This window comes from Notamacropus eugenii, chromosome 5, assembly GCF_028372415.1.
Source record: "Notamacropus eugenii isolate mMacEug1 chromosome 5, mMacEug1.pri_v2, whole genome shotgun sequence".
NCBI lineage: Eukaryota > Metazoa > Chordata > Mammalia > Diprotodontia > Macropodidae > Notamacropus > Notamacropus eugenii.
This window is the reverse complement of record NC_092876.1, coordinates 94,287,841-94,306,759: the sequence shown is the minus strand read 5'-3', so window position 1 is coordinate 94,306,759 and position 18,919 is coordinate 94,287,841. Positions and strand designations below refer to the sequence as shown.

The 18,919-nt window shown below is 37.4% G+C and overlaps 1 protein-coding gene across 1 annotated transcript in view; it reads right to left on the bottom strand.

Moving 5' to 3' along the window:
- LOC140504856 (NACHT, LRR and PYD domains-containing protein 12-like) overlaps positions 1 to 17,126 on the bottom strand; it is a 32,047-nt gene extending 14,921 nt beyond the window's left edge. Inside the window, exons 1-6 of the mRNA XM_072610224.1 lie at positions 16,415 to 17,126; positions 14,463 to 14,600; positions 8,510 to 10,148; positions 4,623 to 4,817; positions 3,290 to 3,460; positions 1,165 to 1,335 (exon numbers count right to left, since the gene is read on the bottom strand). Of these exons, the coding sequence (XP_072466325.1) occupies positions 1,165 to 1,335; positions 3,290 to 3,460; positions 4,623 to 4,817; positions 8,510 to 10,148; positions 14,463 to 14,600; positions 16,415 to 16,694 (2,594 nt within the window). The 5' untranslated portion in view covers positions 16,695 to 17,126. The remainder of the gene's footprint in view (positions 1 to 1,164; positions 1,336 to 3,289; positions 3,461 to 4,622; positions 4,818 to 8,509; positions 10,149 to 14,462; positions 14,601 to 16,414) is intronic.
- Positions 17,127 to 18,919: the final 1,793 nt, after the last annotated feature.

The following is an 18,919-nucleotide window of genomic DNA, read 5'->3' as shown; positions in this document are numbered from 1 at the left end:
CAAGATGAAAGTAGGGAGAGGATAGCATAAGTAGGGAAAACAGAATGGAGGGAAATGTGCAGTAATCATAACTTTTGAAAACATTTTAAATCATGTTTCACTGATAAAAACCTCATTTCTCAAATAAATAGAGAACTATCAAATTTATAAAAATTTATAAAAAATAAGAAACATTCTCCAATTGAAAAATGGTAAAAGTATACGAACAGGTAATTTTCAAAGCTATCTATAGTCACATAAAAACATGGTCTCAACCACTACTGATTAGAGGTATTCAAATTAAAACAATTCTGAGGTACCACCCTACGCCTATCAAATTGATTAATATGACAGAAAAGGAAAACATTTGTAGGTTAAAAAGAATGTGGGAAAATTAAGACACTAATGCAGTAGAGTTGTGAACTGATTCAGCCATAATGGAAAGAGTTTGGAATTATGCCTAAATGCTATAAAACTGAGTATGCCCTTTGATGCAAAAAAAAAAAAAATACTGCTAGGCATGTATTCCAAAAAGATTTTTTTTTTTAAAAAAGAGGAAAATTTCTACTACTACATTTGTATCCTGAGATAAAAAACAAAAAGGAAAAATGCCAAAAAAATTTATAGCCAATCTTTTTATGATGGCAAAGAATTGGAATAGCTGAACAAGTTGTGGTATACTATTGTGATGGAACACTATTGTACAATAAGAAATGATGAGCAGGATGCTTCCTCCAAAATCCAGAAAGACTTACATGTATTAATGCAATGTGAAATGAACTAAACTAGGAGAACTTGGTATATATAACAGAAATACTGTATGATAATCAATTACCAATGATTTAGCTATTCTTAGCAATACAGTGATCCAAGATGATTCCAAAGACTTATGATGAAAAATGTGAGCCATCTCTACAGAAAGATCAGATGGCATCTGAATACAAATCCATGTGTAATTTTTTTTACTTTATTTTTCCTGTGTTTTTTGTTTGTTTTCTTTTACAACATGACTAATATGGATATATTTTGCATCACTACACACTTGTAACCTGTGTCAAATTGCTTGCAAAAACCCCCCTAAATCCTGAATTGATTGATAAGTTCCTTGTCAATTGACGTCATTCTCCTTCTTCTGCTGCTGCTCACTGGCAAGTCTAAAGTAGTCTTCTTTACTGAAAGACTTACTTCAGTTCCTGGAGGCTACTGTCTGGATTTCCCAAGGCTTCACAAAGCAGGTTCATTCCAATATCCTGAAGGTTATTTTCACTCAAATCTAAATATTTCATTCTTTCATGGGCCTTGAGAGCAGAGGAAAGATTCTCACAGCAGGTATTAGAAAAGTGGCACCTGGACAACCTGCAGGAAAGATATCTCCTGTGAGAAATGATAAGCCCACCGGTCTATTCCATTCTAAAAGGGGATTGTGCCCCTTTAGAAACATGCAGAGCATTAGTTTCACTGATCTCTTGCCCTGGCCATCAGTTAGTCAAGCAGTCAAATGCTTTATAAGCATTTATGAAGCATTTACTGTATTCTGAGCTCTATGATAAGTGCTGGAGATACAAAGAATGGAAAAAAAAAATGAACTAAACTACTATTTCCTGCTCTCAAGGAGCTTACAGACTAATGGGAAAGATAACCAGTAATCAAAAAATTACAGACAAGACATATACAGAGTAGATGGAAGGTAGCCTTAGAGAGAAGGAACTGAAGGGATGAGAGGAAGGAAGGAGATTTTTAGAGAGATCAGTAAAGGCGTCCTTTAGAAGGTGGCATTTAGGCTGAGTCTTAGCAGAGCACCTAAGGCAATAAAGTTAAGAGGGAATAAATGAAGGAGAACATTCTTGACATGAGGGAAAAACAGTGGAAAGACACATGTTAGGGATATAGAGTGTCAGGTACCAAAAATGCCAAGCAGACCAGTGTCTCTGTCTTGTAGGATGCATGGAGGAGAATGTAATATCATAAAACTGAAAATGTGGGAAGAGAGCAGATTGCAAAGGATTTTAATTGCAAAACTAAAGACTATATTTAATTTTTGGTGGTAACAAGGAGTCACTGGAATTTATTGTGTAGTGGGATAACATAGTCAAACATTTACTTTGGGAAAATAGCTTTGGTAGATAAGTGCAGAATGGGCTGGAGTGGGGAAAAACTTGAGGCAGGAGCACCAGTTAGGAGACTATTGCAATATAGTGAAGGTAAGAAAAGATGAAAGCCTGTAATAGACTGATGGAATTATTGGAGAGAAGGGAGAGAACAGGATCCTTTCAAGAGGTAGTGTGACAGTAAAAACAGCAAGATTTGATCAGAGATTAGATTAATAAGGTTGGGGAGTCTGAGTGAGGAATTGAGGACATTATCAATGCAAGGGTATGCTCTCCAAAATCCTATCATCCCTTTCCTCACTTTGAAGCCCCATAACATCCATTGTTGTTTATTTATTCGGAATCCATATTTTCTTTTTGTTTGTTTAAATAAAACAAAAAAATGTTACATAATAGAAAATATCCTGTTGCAATCTGAAGTGTGTGGAAAAGGAAAAGAATATGGAAAGAGGAAAGTAAGTGTGAGGAATGGATACCCAAAGGCTGGCCATGACCAACAAAATGGGGAGAGTACTTATTTGGAGAAAGTATGGACTATCACTAAACCTAAGAATCCAAGATAATTTAGGAGTCCAACAAAGTCAGAAAATTTTATGCTTCTAGTTACTGTCTGAGCTTGACATTTTAGTAAAAAACAAAATATGAAATATAAAGGAGTCCCTTGGATAAATTCCTAGAATGATGCTATTTTTTCAGGACAGCAAATGTTGGTCAATGAGGACTAAGAACCAGAGCTGATTAGAATCATTGTTTATGGAAGCTTATTGATCTCAATCACAGAAATGTCCATCTTCTCTCTCATAACAATCACTTCATATACTGGGGAGGCTGGAAGAAGGAGAAATATTTGAATCAATGAGGATAATCCTAAGAGGGTCTATATATGAAACAGTCCTATCCATAGAACTCAATGGCAACAGGAGCTTAAAAATTAAAAGAATTCAACATTGCCTTGGCAGTTGCTGGATTTTTCCTTACTTGAGGTATTCAGGCAAAAGCCTTATGATTGATCCCTTGGTAGGGATGATGCAGATTCTTGGTTGTGGAGGGATTCAGTCCTTCCTGAGGGAAATCTCTGAGGACCCTTCTAATTCTCAGATGATTGTGGAGACTCATCTTCTACCATCCCTCATTCTACTCTCTCAGCCTGCTCTCAAATGCACAAAAGACTCTCCCCAAAGAAAATCTGTGTGTAGACATACCTCAGATCCTGAATATTACAGTTCTTACTTCTTAAGACTTCACATAGTACTTTCATTCCTTCATCCCCAAGGAAATTCATGCTCAGATCCAGATACATCAGACTTCCATTATTCTTAAGGAGTGATGAGAGGAGCTGACAAGAAGAGGCAGTGAGGTGGCATTTGGACAAACTACAAGAAAGACCAAGATCAGAGTGGAAATAAGTTTCTTTCCCTAGAGTTCAACACCCCACCACCACCACCTCCCCATCCTCACCACCAGTTATTTCAAGGAAAAGATCTAGCATCATAATTCATGGGCCTTAAACATAGCATAGTCAGTCAGTCAACAAGTACTTATTAATGCTTCCTATGTATGAGGCTTTGTGCTAAAGACCAGAGATACAAAGGCAAAAAAAAAAAAATCTCTGTCCTCAGGGAGATCATATACTAATAGGAGAGACAACATGTAAATAATTATGTTCATATACAATACACACACTAATATCTTGGGGGACTGGGAAGGATCTCCTAAAAAAGGTCAAATTCTAAAAAATTCAAATTCTAATTTAATCTGAGCCTTGAAGGATAACTAAGGAACCTGAAGGAAGAGATGAAGAGAAAGAACATTCCAGTCTTGTAAGACAGCCAATAAAAGATTGAAGTTGGGAAATAGAGCTTTGTGAAAGGAAAATAACAAGAAGGCCAATTTAGCTGAATTATAGAGTGTACAGAGGAAAATAAAGTATAGGAAGACTAGAAAGATGGAAAATGGTTAACTTGTGAAGTGCTTTATAACTAGATATCACAGAATCTTTGTGTTGTAAGCATCTGCCTCAGAGGTCACCTACTCCTAAAAGGCACAGAAGTCTCCCTAACAATATCCCTGATAAGCAACCATCAGGTATCTACACTATGATATGCAATAACAGGGAACTCATTTTGGAACATGCTAGTTCTTTTTCTTAAGAACCACTGTTCTAACGGTTCTCTTCCTCTCTGTCTTCTCACAGAGCCTTGCATCAAATAGCACATGTGTCACGTGCTACCTGTGTAACGTTGGGTAATCACATATTCTCAAGGTCTCAGCTTTTTTATCTGTAAAATGAGGAAGTTAGACCAGATTAAACCTTAAAGTTCCTTCCAGTTCTAAATCAAATGATTTCTTTTCCTTGCCACTTATTTTCTACATCTTTCCCTTTAAAATGTTCCATTTTTGCCTCCCACTTATATTCTGTACCTCCTCTACTCCTTTTCTCTCTCTTCTCCTACCCCATCTCTGCCCTTTGAATACAAATACCTTCCGTACCCCCACATTTATGGTATTCTCTTCAGGGAATTACCTCAAACTCACCTCAATTTCTGTAGTTTGAAGCTAGATTGAATTAATTTGGAACAAAGTACATTCATAGCTGAATTGGAAAGTTCAGTGCCACTCAGGTCCAGGTCCCTTAAGTTTTGTTTCTTGACAAGCACTGAAAATAGATGCTGCCAGTCAACTACAGCAAGTTGGGAAACTGTGAATTGAAGTGATTTCGGTTGGAACCTACTGGAGAGACAGAAAGACCAAATATTATTTATCCAATTCTTTCAAAAGCATCTATTAAGAGTTTTCTTGGCAAAGATACTGGAGTGATTTGCTATTTCTTTCTCACATTCATTTCTACAAATAAGGAAACTAAGGCAAACAGGGTTAAATGACTTGCCCAGGGTCACACTGCTGGTAAATATCTTAGACCAAATTTGAATACAGGAAGATGAAGCTTCCTGATTTCAGGTCCAGCACTTTACTCACTGTGCCATCCAGCTGCCCATGTGAGGTTCTACTCTACTGCCACACTTTTGATCTCTTTAGTCCCTTCAGCCACCTGCTAGGTCCTGAAGTCTACCCCCTGCTTGCCAAATGTTCCTTCTCTGTGGCAATCCTTATTCCAGGGGCAATCAGAGCTCCATGGAATCAAATCACTAAAGGATTCAGGGGACAGTGATGACTTTCTGACGGCTTGCTGTTTTTCAAACTTTTCTCTAGTAATAATGTCACTTTTTTTTTTTTTTTACAAAATAGTCTTAGGCTTTTCACACATTGTTTTTATAAAATATTATACATGTTATGCTCTTATGTTATAATCTGTTCAAATAAAAGGAAGAATTCATTAGGATTTTCTAATGCAGAGATCTAAAAATGCAATAAAAAGAATACAAAATGCAATAAATAGAATATAACAATAAAAAGAATAATATTTAGTGAGGAAATTCTTTCAATATTTTTCATATTTTAATATAAAAATGAAAAACATAACATTGATTGTAACAATAAAATAGTATATTATATAATATACCATGTAAAATTACTACTATAATGATCTTCATAGAGAGAGTGGCTTTTTTTAAATTCAAGGTATCTCAAACTATAATGTTATTAATGACATGACTATTAATAATTCCTTTACAAGGACTCTTTGTGGTAGCCCCAAACTGGAAATTAAGGGACTGTTCTTTTATTGGAGAATGAATAAATACATCATGATATATGAATGAAATAGATGATTGTAACATAAGAAATCATGGGCAAGTGATGGACAGCTAGATGGTGCAGTAGATACAGTAGGGGCATGAAAACAGGAAGTCTCATCTTCCTGAGTTCAAATATGACCTCAGAAATTTACTATCTGCATGTTACTCTGGGCAAGTCATTTAACCCTGTTTTTCTCTTCTGTAAGATGATCTGAAGAAAGAAATGTCAAACCGTTCTACTCTCTTTGCCAAGAAAACTCCAAAATGGATGACAAAAAGTCATACAAGACTGAAACAACTGAACAACAACAAAGGGTCCATGAAGATAAATCAACCAAGAGTACACTAAAATTAGAAGGGAGGATGAATACTAGGATTTCTCCTAGATTAAATATTTTAAGACAGAGGAAATTTAACTGACGTCCAATGAAATGCAGAACCATATGGATTCCAAAGAGATTGCACTACCACATCAGAATGATCCGGAATTGTTCAACAGAGAAGTGAAAACTTAAGGGAAAAAGTTGGAAAGGAATAAGTATCATAACTTTTGACCAACTAGAAAGAGAAATATTTCTACCAAAATTTCAACCAAATAGAAATATTTAGTAGAATAGGAAACAAATCCATAGTGGTAAGTTTCTTTGAAAAAGGAGATTTTAATTCATTCATGCATTCTTATTGTATGTTATTCTTGTATGTTTTCTCCATATATCCTTCATAGAAGAGCTTCCCAACTTCTTGTAGACCTTTCCTCTTGATCTTGTCACATTTCATGCATTACTTAAGAAGACTCTCACCCTCCCACCACTTCACTTCACATTCATTACATAATTGTCACACTTTCTTTCCTGAGTATTTATTTTCTCCATCATCCTTCATTCACCATTTTTGCCCATAAAGTTACGGGTAATAATTCCTAATTGGTATTCTAGAATACTGCGTTCCACTCTGGGCACAGTGGCTTAAAAAGGAAAATGATGAAGACACCAAAAGGAGAAAAACCATTATCATGGAAGATCATGAATATATTTCATATGAAGATGGGTTAAAGAAAATTGGATTGTTTAACTAGTATAAGAGAAGATTTAGGGGACATGATAACTATCTTCAAGTATTTCAAGGAATGGTATCACAAAGAGTGAAGAGTGGTTTCTGAGGGCAGAAACTGGAACAACAGGAAGAAAATGTGAAGAGGCAAATTTAGACTAAATATTAGGACATCTCCAACAATTCAATCTCTTCTGAATCAGAATGTACTACTTTGAACAGTTGTGTGTTTCCCCTCTTTAGAAGTCTTCCAGCAGAGATAGTATGACCACTTGCTTAATGTATTATAGGACGGTTCCTTTAGGATATGGTTTGGAGTAGAAGACTACTGAAGAGCTTTCCAACTCTCATTTTTCAGTGAAACTATATTATCTTTCACCTCTGCCTTAAATAATTGTATTAGAGATCAAATATAAAGTATTCCAAAAACTTTGAAGCTAAATGCTAATGTAAGGCATGATGATAATAGTCATAGCAGTAATAAATAAAAATAGTAGTACTCTACTGCAGATCAGGAAACTGATGTTAATACAAAGGTACTTTGCATATAGTCTTAGTGTTAGCATATGACACCAAACCCTCTGATACTCCAACAATAATACCAGTCAAAATTTATATACCACTTTAAGTTTTATAAATCTCTTTATGTATAATACCTCATTTGCTCCTGCATGATAACTTCAAGAATGCAGGCATTAAAGCCCTTTGGAAACTAGAAATTTAAATGGCATAGAATTGAGTTTACAAATATTGTCATTGTCATGACATTTTTAATTTTGCCAAGAACTTGTAACTTCCCCATCTTGTGAAGGAAGATGCTTAGGGTAATGGCTTACATCATATCCCTCACCAGACAATGGTCATAGAGTTTTCAACTATTACAGCTGGAAGGAACCTCAGAGGCCATCTAGTTCAATATCTTTATTTTAGAGATGAGGAAACCAAGCCCTAGAATGGTCAAGTGAATTGCCCAGTCAAATAGTTGGTGACAGCTGGCTAGGTGGCACAATGGATAGAGTTCTCAACCTGGAATGAGGAATATCTGAGTTTGATTCCAGGCTCATATATATTTATTAGTTGCATGACCCTGGACAAATGCCTGCCTCCCAAGGTTGTTGTAAGGATCAAATGAGATGATATTTATAAAATGGGTAGCACAATTCCTGACACATAGAAGTCACTTAATGAAAACATATTTCTCTCCTTTCTTCTTAGACCATATAGATCCTGGGGTGAAATAGGATTCTAAGAACAAAGAGTTTATAATAATAAAGTAGAAGAAGGAAACCAGAGGAGCAATCATTTCAATTGTTATTAGCAAGTCCCCAGAAGACAATTATACCAAAGGTACTTGTGAGCTTCTATGGATATGGGAGCTTAGTCTTAAGGACTTGTCTCTTTCCTGAAAAATACTAGAAGAAGACCAGATGGCAGCACCAAATTATAGCTGAATAATGTAATATAGTCAGAAGTCTCTAGTTCACTGGATCTTCTGTCCTCAGTCAAAGAAAGGGCAGGATTGAATATACCAAGGATGCACATTTTTCTAAGATTTCAGGTTGAATATTAGCACCATCTCCACAACAAGGTACTGACATTCCATTCTTCTTGGGGGCAAATGAAAAACAGAAGCCCAAGGGACTGGATAAGGCATAGAAACAACATAGGAGTACTTACACTATGTTGAGGTGAATTCTTTCCAAATTATGACAGAATTTGATGCAGAAAACAGACACCAAGAAATGTAATTTGGAACAAATGTTCAAACTGATTTCTTGTAAGTGAGCTACTGCAGATGTCACAAACTCCTCATTTTGAGTTTCATATAAATGAGAAAACATTTCAAGTAGATCATTCTTCAAAGAGGAATCTTTATGTTGCTGCTCTATCCCTGCTTGTATCCATTGCAATAAGTCCAACTTTATTTCTTGTGATATTTTACAGCTGAATATCTCCTCTAATCTCTTTCTGTTGTCTGCATGCAGGAAACCAAACAAAAAATGCACTGTTAAAGCCACAAAGCTGGTTGCAGAGTCTCTACACTTTGCCAGAAGGTCTTTGACTCCTGGGATGGGAGGAGTTGAGCTGTCACTAATCTTCTCTTCCCCAAGGGCATAGAACATGGCAGCAAAAAATTCTTGGAAACTCAAGTGAATGAAGCTGTAGCAATTTTCAGAGTCACTATCTCTCTGAAAAATATGCATATCCAGGAAAGCGGAGACATCAGAAGCCTCTAAACCATGCCTCCTCAGGTCATCTCCATCAAATAGGAGTTTCCCCTCCCAAATTCCCTCAGCCGCCATGCGACAGAGAGCCCTGTGGTGCTGAACTGAACAGCTCCTGACACCAGGGATGACTAAACTAGAAAGATAACACATGTATAAGGTTGTAGTGGTTTTGGAGGCCTGTTTAAGATCTTTTTTTCTCCTCATTTGCTGTTTCAGACAAGTGCAGATTATCCAACACATCAGCGGGACGAAGCACATGGTGAACAAAGTTTCATTTGTAACTATGAAGCTAAAGGCTTGCTGGGCTTGATCTTCATCTCCAAAAAAGTTGCAGAAATATTTCCATCTGTCCTCTTCAGAGAAGCCTAGGATCTCTACATGACGTGGGTTTTCAAATAAAAAATCACATTTCCCCAGAGCAGTGAGTCTTGTAGTGATCAAGAGAGAAGACTCAGGCAGCATGGTTTTCCTCAATAAACTGCTCAGGAGGATGGCCACTGGCTGCTGTTGATTCCAATCTTTACATAGATCAAAGCTGTGCTCGTCACATGGGAATTTCAGTTCATCCAAGCCATCAATGACAAATAGGAGTTTTTCTGGCTGGGACAGGATTTTTGTCATGGAATCCTCCAGAGAAGGCCAAGTATTACTAATCAAATCAGCAAACCTTGTTTTTTTCTCTCTCAGATTGTTCATTTCTCTGCAATTGACATAGAAAACATAGTGGAACTTGTCCTGGTAGAGATTTCCCTCTGCCCAGTCCAGCATCACCTTTCTGGCTAGTGTTGTTTTCCCAATGCCAGCAGCCCCCTGAAGAACAACAATCTGTGGGTGGGCTCCTCTCTTCTCATCAGGATCAAATAAAGCTGCAACCTCTATAAGCTGTCCTTGATTTTCCATGATCTCAGCATGTTCCCTTCCACTGGCCAGGAGTTCATGTTCTTTTTGCTCTTTATAACGATAGTCTTGTAAAAGTAATAGCTGTGTGAATCGGTGATGTAAGTTTTCATATTCCCCAGGACAGGAGTTCCTGTCCCTCATGACTTGGAATTTCTCTCTAATTTGGTTTCTGTATGTTCTTTTGTTACCTATGTCAGTGAGACGAAAAATAAAAAAAAATTAAGACAGATGTTGAGAAGAAACTCTAGAGATCAGTGAATTCTCTACAATCAGGTAATGATATCATGGTGAGTTCTTCAGGAAGTTCTCAGATCAACTTTTCTGTGGTGCATTTCTCAGAGAGATAATTGGAGAACAGAATCAGAATTCAAGATTATTGAGCTTTAATAAATCTTAGGAATCATATTTTCCAATATCTGCCTAAAGTCACATTTTTCATGTGTATAACATTCCTGACAAATTCTCATCTAGTATCTATGTGAGACCTCCACTGATGGGAATATTACTATCAAATGAGGAAGTCTATTCCATTTTAGACAACTCTAATTGTTACAAAGATCTCTCCCCACACACACACACCTTCTTTTAAAAAAATATTAAGCCTGTTCTCAATCAGCCCTCCATTGGTTGTACCAAAATGTGGACTTTTCTTCCAACTTTGTAATGATGATCCTTTGAAGACAGAGAAACTGACTATGGTTCAAATTCACCACAACCTTTTCTGTTCCTAGGGAATACACATAGCATTGGTACCATTGCTGGATGTATGCCCTCCAAGCAAAGGCCCAGAACAATTCCCAGACTAAATGCTAACAGTTGCTTTTTGTATTCTTTAGATAAAAGTTTCAAGATGTTCTGTCCTGCTAATAGGCATATGGTTCACTTGAGGGGAAATGCTCCTCTCTTAAAGTTATGGCCCTAGTGCTACATGTTAACTCACCCAGAATATCCCCAATACATCTCACTTATAGTGGTTACACAATCAACTCCAATTTATGTCCTGACTAGCTCTGAGTGAATAGTTACAGCTTAGGGGTTATTCCTCCCTGCTGCAAGATTTGCTACATTACCCACCTGATTATGATGGAGCTAGACTAAATTAACTCTGAGGTCCTTTACAAGTTTAGGATTGCCATGATACTATAATTTTAATACTGCCCCAATTTAATCCCCACAATAGCAAGTGCTAAGTATAATATACATTTCAACTAAAAATCTAGTCAACAAACATTAATTAAACACGTATTGTGTGGTAGGCATGGTGCTAAGCACTAGAAATACAAAGGCAAAAGACAATTCTTGACTTCAAGAAGTTCACAGTCTAACAAGGGAGACAACATGCAAACGTACAAACATACAAGCAAGATGTATACCAGGATAAATTGGAGATAGTTAATAAAGATAATTAAGATAATTAACTAGCATTAAGGCGAATGAGGAAAGCCTTCTTGGAGAAGGTGAGATTTTTGTTTGAACTTGAAAAAAGTCTGGGAATCCCAGAATCAGACATGAGGAGGAAGAACATTTCAGGTACAAGCGACAGCTAGTGAAAGTGGTCAAATTCTGGAGATAGTGTATCTTGTTTGAGAAATAGCAAGGAGGCCACTGGCACTGAATTGAAGAGTACATGGGGGTCAGGATGGTAGTAAAGTATAAGATGACTGGAAAGATTAAAGGCATAAAATATTTTGAAAGTCAATCTGAGGATTATATATTTGATCCTAGAGGTAATAGAAAGACACTAGAGTTTATTGACCAAGGGGTGACATGGTCAGACCTATGCTTTACAAAACAGGAGTTCTAAACGTGAGTTCTCTGAAATTAAAAAAAAAAATCATCTTATTTCAGGATAATTGGTTTCCTTTTAATTCTATGTATTTTATTTTATTCCTATATAACCACTGTTCTACAAAGGGGTCCATAGACTCTTTGTTGCCTTTCTTTTTATCCCCAATACGTAGCATAGTACCTGACACATGGTTGGTATTTAATGAATGATCATTGACTGGCTGACCACATTGCTAAAGAGTCCAGGGCACAAAAAATGGCTGTAATACCACACAGAGAAATCAAGAAGGGTAGCATGGTGTAGTGGAATATGTTTTGGATTTGAGTTCATAATACCTCCTTTGAAATTCTAGATCTGAAAAACTTGTTAGCTATGTGACTTTCAGTAATTCACTCAAACTCTCAGAATTCCAGTTTCCTTATGTGTAAAAATAAGGCTGCTAACAATATTTGTGTCTTCCACCTCTTCATAGGATTTATGACTAGAAAGGACTTGAGATATCATCTAGGTATCCTTAAATGGGAAAACTGAGGGCCAAGGAAATTAAAGATTTGCTTAAAGTAACAAGCAGCAGATCTGTGATCCAAATTCATGTGCTCTAACCCCTCTCCCCCCAATTCAGTGTTTCTTGGACTATACCATTCCACTCAAAGCATAGTAAAGATAACTCTTTGGAAACCTTGAAGGATTATAAAAATAGGAACCTCCATTTTTATGAATCATTATCTTATTTAGATGACAAAATTAACAATAGCATCTACAATGTTAATCTATAGCTACAGCATGAAAATCATGCCCAACTGACCCTTTGAGGATTTTTCATTCTGTTAACCTCTTTGGTTTCCACTACTTTCATAAAGCATATTTCTTTAAAAAAAAAAAAAATCTTGTTTTTCTTGTTCACTTCCTTATTTGAAGCACTCAACCTGATCACGACCCCTAGGGCTGATTCATCCACTCCATCTCCTAGGCTTCTGCTTCTCTCTTCATTGAGTCTCCCCTCCTCCATCCAACTAAATCACCACTAAAACCTTTCTTTAAAAAAAAAATTCAGGATGATTTTATCATGTTACTGGTAAATAAATTTCTGAACCTCATTCACAAACCAGATTCCCAATAGACTACACGTACATTGGATTAAGCTGATAAAATTAAGTTGTTCTACCCAGGCAAGAGAGATACATGAATCTGAAAGGAAAATGTTCACAGCATATTCTGTTTAGTAATCTGCCAGGAAAGGTAATACAGAGCAGAACAGAAACTGTGTTTCTCAGAAACGCTCAAGTCTGGGAAGTCATTGGAAAAGGTGCTTGTTTTGATATTTGATTCTGACACTGACTAGGGTCTCAATTTTTATGACTCTTGAGTATTGGCCTCCTAGACAAAGGTGGAGGAAAAAAATGGAATGTGTAGTGGAAAGAATAAAAGAGGAAGAGGAGGAAGGCACCTCTTAAAATTGAAATGGAGGAATAAATGTCCATCTCATGTGCTCAACAAGATGGCAAACTAGACATTTTCTCTGATACCCATGGCTAGGGGTGGGAAGCTTGAAACCTTGAGGCAACATGTGACCCTCTAGGTCCTCAAGTGCAGCCCTTGACTAAATCCAAATTTCAGAGAGCAAATCTCCTTAATAAAAGGATTTTTTTTTGTAAAACTTAGACTCAGTCAAAAGGTGGTACCCAAGGACCTAGAAGGCCACATGTGGCCTCAAGGTCATAGCTTCCCTACCCCTGTCCCAGACTTCTCCAAAACAGAAATTATATGCCAAAGAATAAAGACATTTTAATTATTTACATTGTCTAGGATACCCATAATCCCAAATAAAGCAAAAAAAAAATAAACAGGAACTGATATTCACTGACCTTGAGATCACACAGCAACCCAAAGATATAACAGAGCCTCATATCAAAACCCACCCTTGCACTCTGTTTCCCTGTCCCCCTTTCCAGTGCTATGGACACCCTGGCTATAGGCTTCAGAAGTTTGTTCTTCTTGGCTATAACCTTTCAGGAACAAGTCTGCCAGAGACAGCAACCTGAAAGTACTAGATTTGCAAAGTCTTGCCATAAGAGACAGGCTCAGTAAATGTGGACTGCCAGAATTTTGACAGCCTCTTTATGATTGTAAGGGAGTAATGAAGAGAACACAGATCTCCTATGTTCCATACTATTCACGTTGTATTATAATCTCATAACAATTATAGCAGCAACAATGGTTAATATTCATATAATGCTTTAAGGTTCATGAAAGACTTTAAATATATTTACTCATTTTATGGTTCCTTGAAAGCAGATATACTATATTTTCATTAATAATTATTATTATGAAGTGACATTATAACATATAATTGTATCATATAATAATCTTTCAATTCCTAGACCCTGAACACTGGACTACCTAACATTTAAAAACTTAAGTTGAATGCTCTTTATCCAGATTAATCTATTTAACATTTCCCTGATAAGATTCACTTGACTTCTCCTTTCTACCCATTGGCTAATGTCTTCAAGCTAATTATAAGGGCATATTTCAAGTTCTTGTTGTTGGAAATTTTGTCTGCTTTTCAAAATTTTCCCAGGTCACTGATTTTCAGCTTCTCGTTCTTGACCTACATGGGTTATATTTCATTTCATGAATGTTGTCACTTACTGATCCATACTTCTAGCTGGTGAAGCTGCCCATATATATTTCTTTAATTCCTGCCCCATACCTTCATTCCGTTGATCCATGTGGTCCAGGCCTGACCACATTTTCCTTAGTCTGCCAACATGTCCCCATAACAGTGAATTTCTTCCCTCTGACTTCCTGTTCTTCCCTTTCAGGATCCTTCTATTCCAGCTGGGTTTATCTGAAAAACATGGGAAAAAAAGAATCTGTTCCAAAGGGAGCATGGGAATCATTTTCAAAAGAGTCTTGGAAAAGGCCTAGGAATAAGAGGAGAGACTCATTCTAGTGTCAAACCCCCACCTACCTCAAAGGGATGAAGGATTTGGCTTAAAAGAAAGAACTGAATTTTCCAAGCCTATGTACTGGAACAAAAGATAATGAAATGGTATATATATTAGAGAGGAGTTGGGTTCTGCCTAGGGAACTGACAATGATCAGATAGCTAACAATTGTTAGCTATTATTGTTGTTGTTGTCTGATGCTTTGCCAATTGCCAAGGATAAAAAGAAGGGCAAAAACAAACAAAAATCCACAGTCCCTGCCTTCAAAGAGCATGCATTCCAATAGGGAAGTATCTCTGTGAAATATAGAAAGGTAACCTAAGCAGTGGTCATTCATGGTCAATGTAAGATTCCAAGAAATATCTCCCACTCTGGTTTCAGAGAAGTATCAAGCCATCCATTTGTTAGCATCAGCCTTAGACTTGCATCATGTTATTAACTCATATGAACAAAGATCCCTTCTAAATATAGTCACTGTAATTGACAGGGATACTTTCTCTCTTTGGAAAGGTATAGGGAATTTTCCCTTTTTTCAAGAATGGACATAGCTATTTCCAAGTAAGACCAGAAGATCAAATGTCAGATGGGATATGAATTCACATGTATAAAGTTGTGACTTCTGCTCTGAGAATTTAAATGACATATCTTCTCATCCGCTGTCACTAGTTCCATTATAGGCTCATTCCTCTTACAATTGTCACTGACTCCATCTCTTAATTCAATGAAACATGGCAGAAACACTAAGTTGAATTCATTTGAAGTCCTTACCACAACACTTGATTAACCTTGAGGATATTTACTGAAGTGGGTGTAAAGGAACATGATACTTCAAGTAGGATAGATATCAAACATAGAACCTGAAAAGTTTACTCCAAGGCCATTCATTGTTCTGCCTATTCTACTCCTGGGACTGCTCTCTTAAGACCAAGTCTCTTCACTGCTTAGAGGTGGAGCTCAACTCATCCTATCCTCTGATTTTCATTCTATTTTCCTATGGCTTTCCCCTCTCCCAGTCCCTGTAAGACTCTGACTTATTTCTTCTATGACTCAGCCTTTCCTCTCTATCTTTAGTCACTACTGGTACTCCAAGCCTGGGGGAAGGGGATCTCTCTTTATCTCTGGAGATCATCAATCACTCAGTCAGTAAAAAAGTATTAAGTGTCTACTTGTGCCAGGCACTATGCTAAGTACTGGGGATACAAAAAGGCAAAAAAAAGAGGCTTATGGTCTAATAGGAGGGGGGAACAACACAAAGCAAGGTATCATCATTTCCTAGAGTAAGACATCATTGACAGACCAATGCCCCTAATAAGAAAAACAGTCCCAATGTTTCTGCCCAGTAATGCATTCTCAAAGCCTAGTAGTCATTCCAGTGAGTCTTCCAGGGATGGAAGTAGGAATGGAAAAGGCAGTGGGGTAGAGAATGAGGGAGAAATGGAGGGAATTATTAAAAGAAATCAGAAAGGCAAGGAGATGGGATGAAGGATAAGAAGGGAGGAAGGTAAGGGAAATGTAAAGGGAGGAGACAGTGAGGTGAAGATCAACAACGACTAATTAGAAGAGATGAGAGAGAAGCTGGGCTATAGAAGACATATGGAAAAAGTGAGAAAATAAGAGAGCATGATGAGATGTAGGTGAATAGGATGCATGGTGAGTAGGAAAGCAAGGTTGGAAGATAATGCATCCAGTAGGGAGACTATCTCTCCACACTTACCTATTTGTGGGGATTCTCTCTTTGCTTGCTCCCACAGCTCTCTCAGGCCCATCTTCTCCCATATCATAAGGGCTACTTCCCATGACTCCCATTCCCCATAATGATGAACCATGAGTTCAGCCATGTCAGTGCTATCAGCCTTTTTCACCTGACCCCTAGGGATCCTGAGAGCTCCCTCTCTAGGAGAAGTATCCTCCAGATACAACTTGAATTTCTTGAATTCCTCATTGGTCAGCTCTTCCAAGTATCGCACCAGTCTGCAGCGGAGACTGTCACTCATACTTGCCCAGGACCAGACTCAATAGCATAAGGTAGAAAAAGTTCTTATCTTATAAGGAAATTGGGGTCAAAAGTCCAACATCACCTTACTGTATCATTATTCACTACTTGATTGCTTCTTGATTTTCTGTGTAATCTTTACTCAGTATCTTCTGCTCTAGGTCAGTGTAGGGACCTCCTTATTAAGAAAGAAAACTAGGCAAGCCCCAAATTTTAGGGTTTCTTCAGTGAAATCATACCCCATAGTTCCTTCTCTCTAGTCTCCCACTCTAATATTCCCTTCTCATATTCTAATCCTTAGCCATTTCTGTCAGTTTACTCATCATTCTTTCTGAAATTTCCTAAACCACTCAATTTCAAACACTTCTACAATCCTGCAGGTTTCTGTGCAGGAGAGAAATAGAAGGAAAGAGTAGGGGTATCCTACAGACCAAGAGATCTGTCCTAATAAACAAGAGTCCAAGTTATGATTCTGATTTCCTTCCCTCTGTTACCTAATCAAGACTGGTAATGACAGGAAATGTTTCTTAACACACAATTTCACTTCCCCATCATTAATTGTTAAAGGGCCCATCATACCATTCAGTGAGAGGTTACAGAACTGGGGCCATGTGGGACTACTAGATGAGTGAAGAATGCCTGAGACTTGGAGAAAGGTTTGAAAGTATTTTCAAAGCAAAAAGGGCTGGGAATTTAAAAAAAAAAAACTAGGTTTGAATCCTACTCCTAAAAATTATCAAGTATGTGACCTAGGGCAATGGCTTCATCATTCTGGACCTCAGCTTCCTCAGATACAATGTAAAACAAGCATATGTATAATATGCATATGTATGTATATGTGTGTATATGTATGTATATGTGCATGTCTATATATCTGTATATATGTGTCTATCTATATATCTGTATATATAGCGTGTGTATATATGTATATGTGTAGATTCATTTTCTCTTTTTCACAAGGTTAGCAGAGGTCTTAACCATCTTGTGCTTGATTCCAAATCCAATTCATTCAGTCTTAATAATTTAGGTGAAAATATAACAACTATGTTCCCTCTTCTCAAATCTTACTGCCTTTTGATGATCCTTATGGAGGAAGAAAGGAAAGGAAGGGAAGGAGGAAGGGAGGACAGAAGGGAGGAAGGCAAGGAGAGAGGGAAGGGAGAAGGAGAGGAGGAAGGAATGAAGAGAGGAAAGAAGACATGGTAGGGAGGAAGAAAGAAGGAAGGAAAGAAGAAAAATTTTAAAAAATGAAGTAAGCAGAACATGAAAAAATAAGATACATAATGACCTCAATCTCAATGGAAAGAATAATAAAAGAAATCAAAACTGAAGGCTACAAAACTATAACGAGATTCTGGGGAACAGGACTTCTATATTGACTAAATACAACAGAAGTAATGAAGGAATTCAGTCTCAAGGGCTGCATTACAGTCGCAAGCATGGTTTGGGGTAACCTTAATTCAACACTATTAAGTGAAATTCAACAAACCTTTCTTAAGTACCTACTAATTCATAGTCCTATACTAATCATTTGGAATAAGTGAAGTAGTCCCTACCCTCAAAGTGCTTACATTCTGCTGGAATTGATAAAACAGTACACAAAGTAGTAAAGACAGAGGGATTTGCATAGGGAGAAGCTAGGAACTTTGGAAATCAGGAAAGGTGGTGGTACTTGGGAAGAGATTCCTCCTCCCTACCCTAATCAGAACAAGTTTTTTGTTTAGAAATAGTATGATATAGGGGATAATGTAGAACTTAACCCATCAGACCAGCCATTTGGCACCACAAAATTAGAGGAAGCGCAATACAATATCTCATTGAAACCCCACTGATCTGTCAAGAGTCATTTACCCCAGCAAACAGGTCTGAAATAATCTTCCTCAGTGTCCCAGGAGAATTTTGCTCAGATTATAAAGAGGAGCCCTGGGTCAACCTTCTTAGACCTTTCCCATAACCATAGTAGTGTGACTCAGTAGTCAGGATGAAGGGTGTTTTATCTTAGAAGGCAGAGACCCTGTCCATGAGGACCTGTTGTTCAGTATGTGTTATTCTTATCCCTTGATAAAGGAAAGGGGTCTGGACTTCATCAATCTTGAAAAGCCTCTCCTTGCCCTCCATACTCATGTCTTATGTCCTTTCATTGTCACTCCTTAATCCCATCCAAATCTTCTCTCACTGGCCCTTTTCTCCTTTTTTCTGCATAAAAGTACCAATCTTACTCCCACT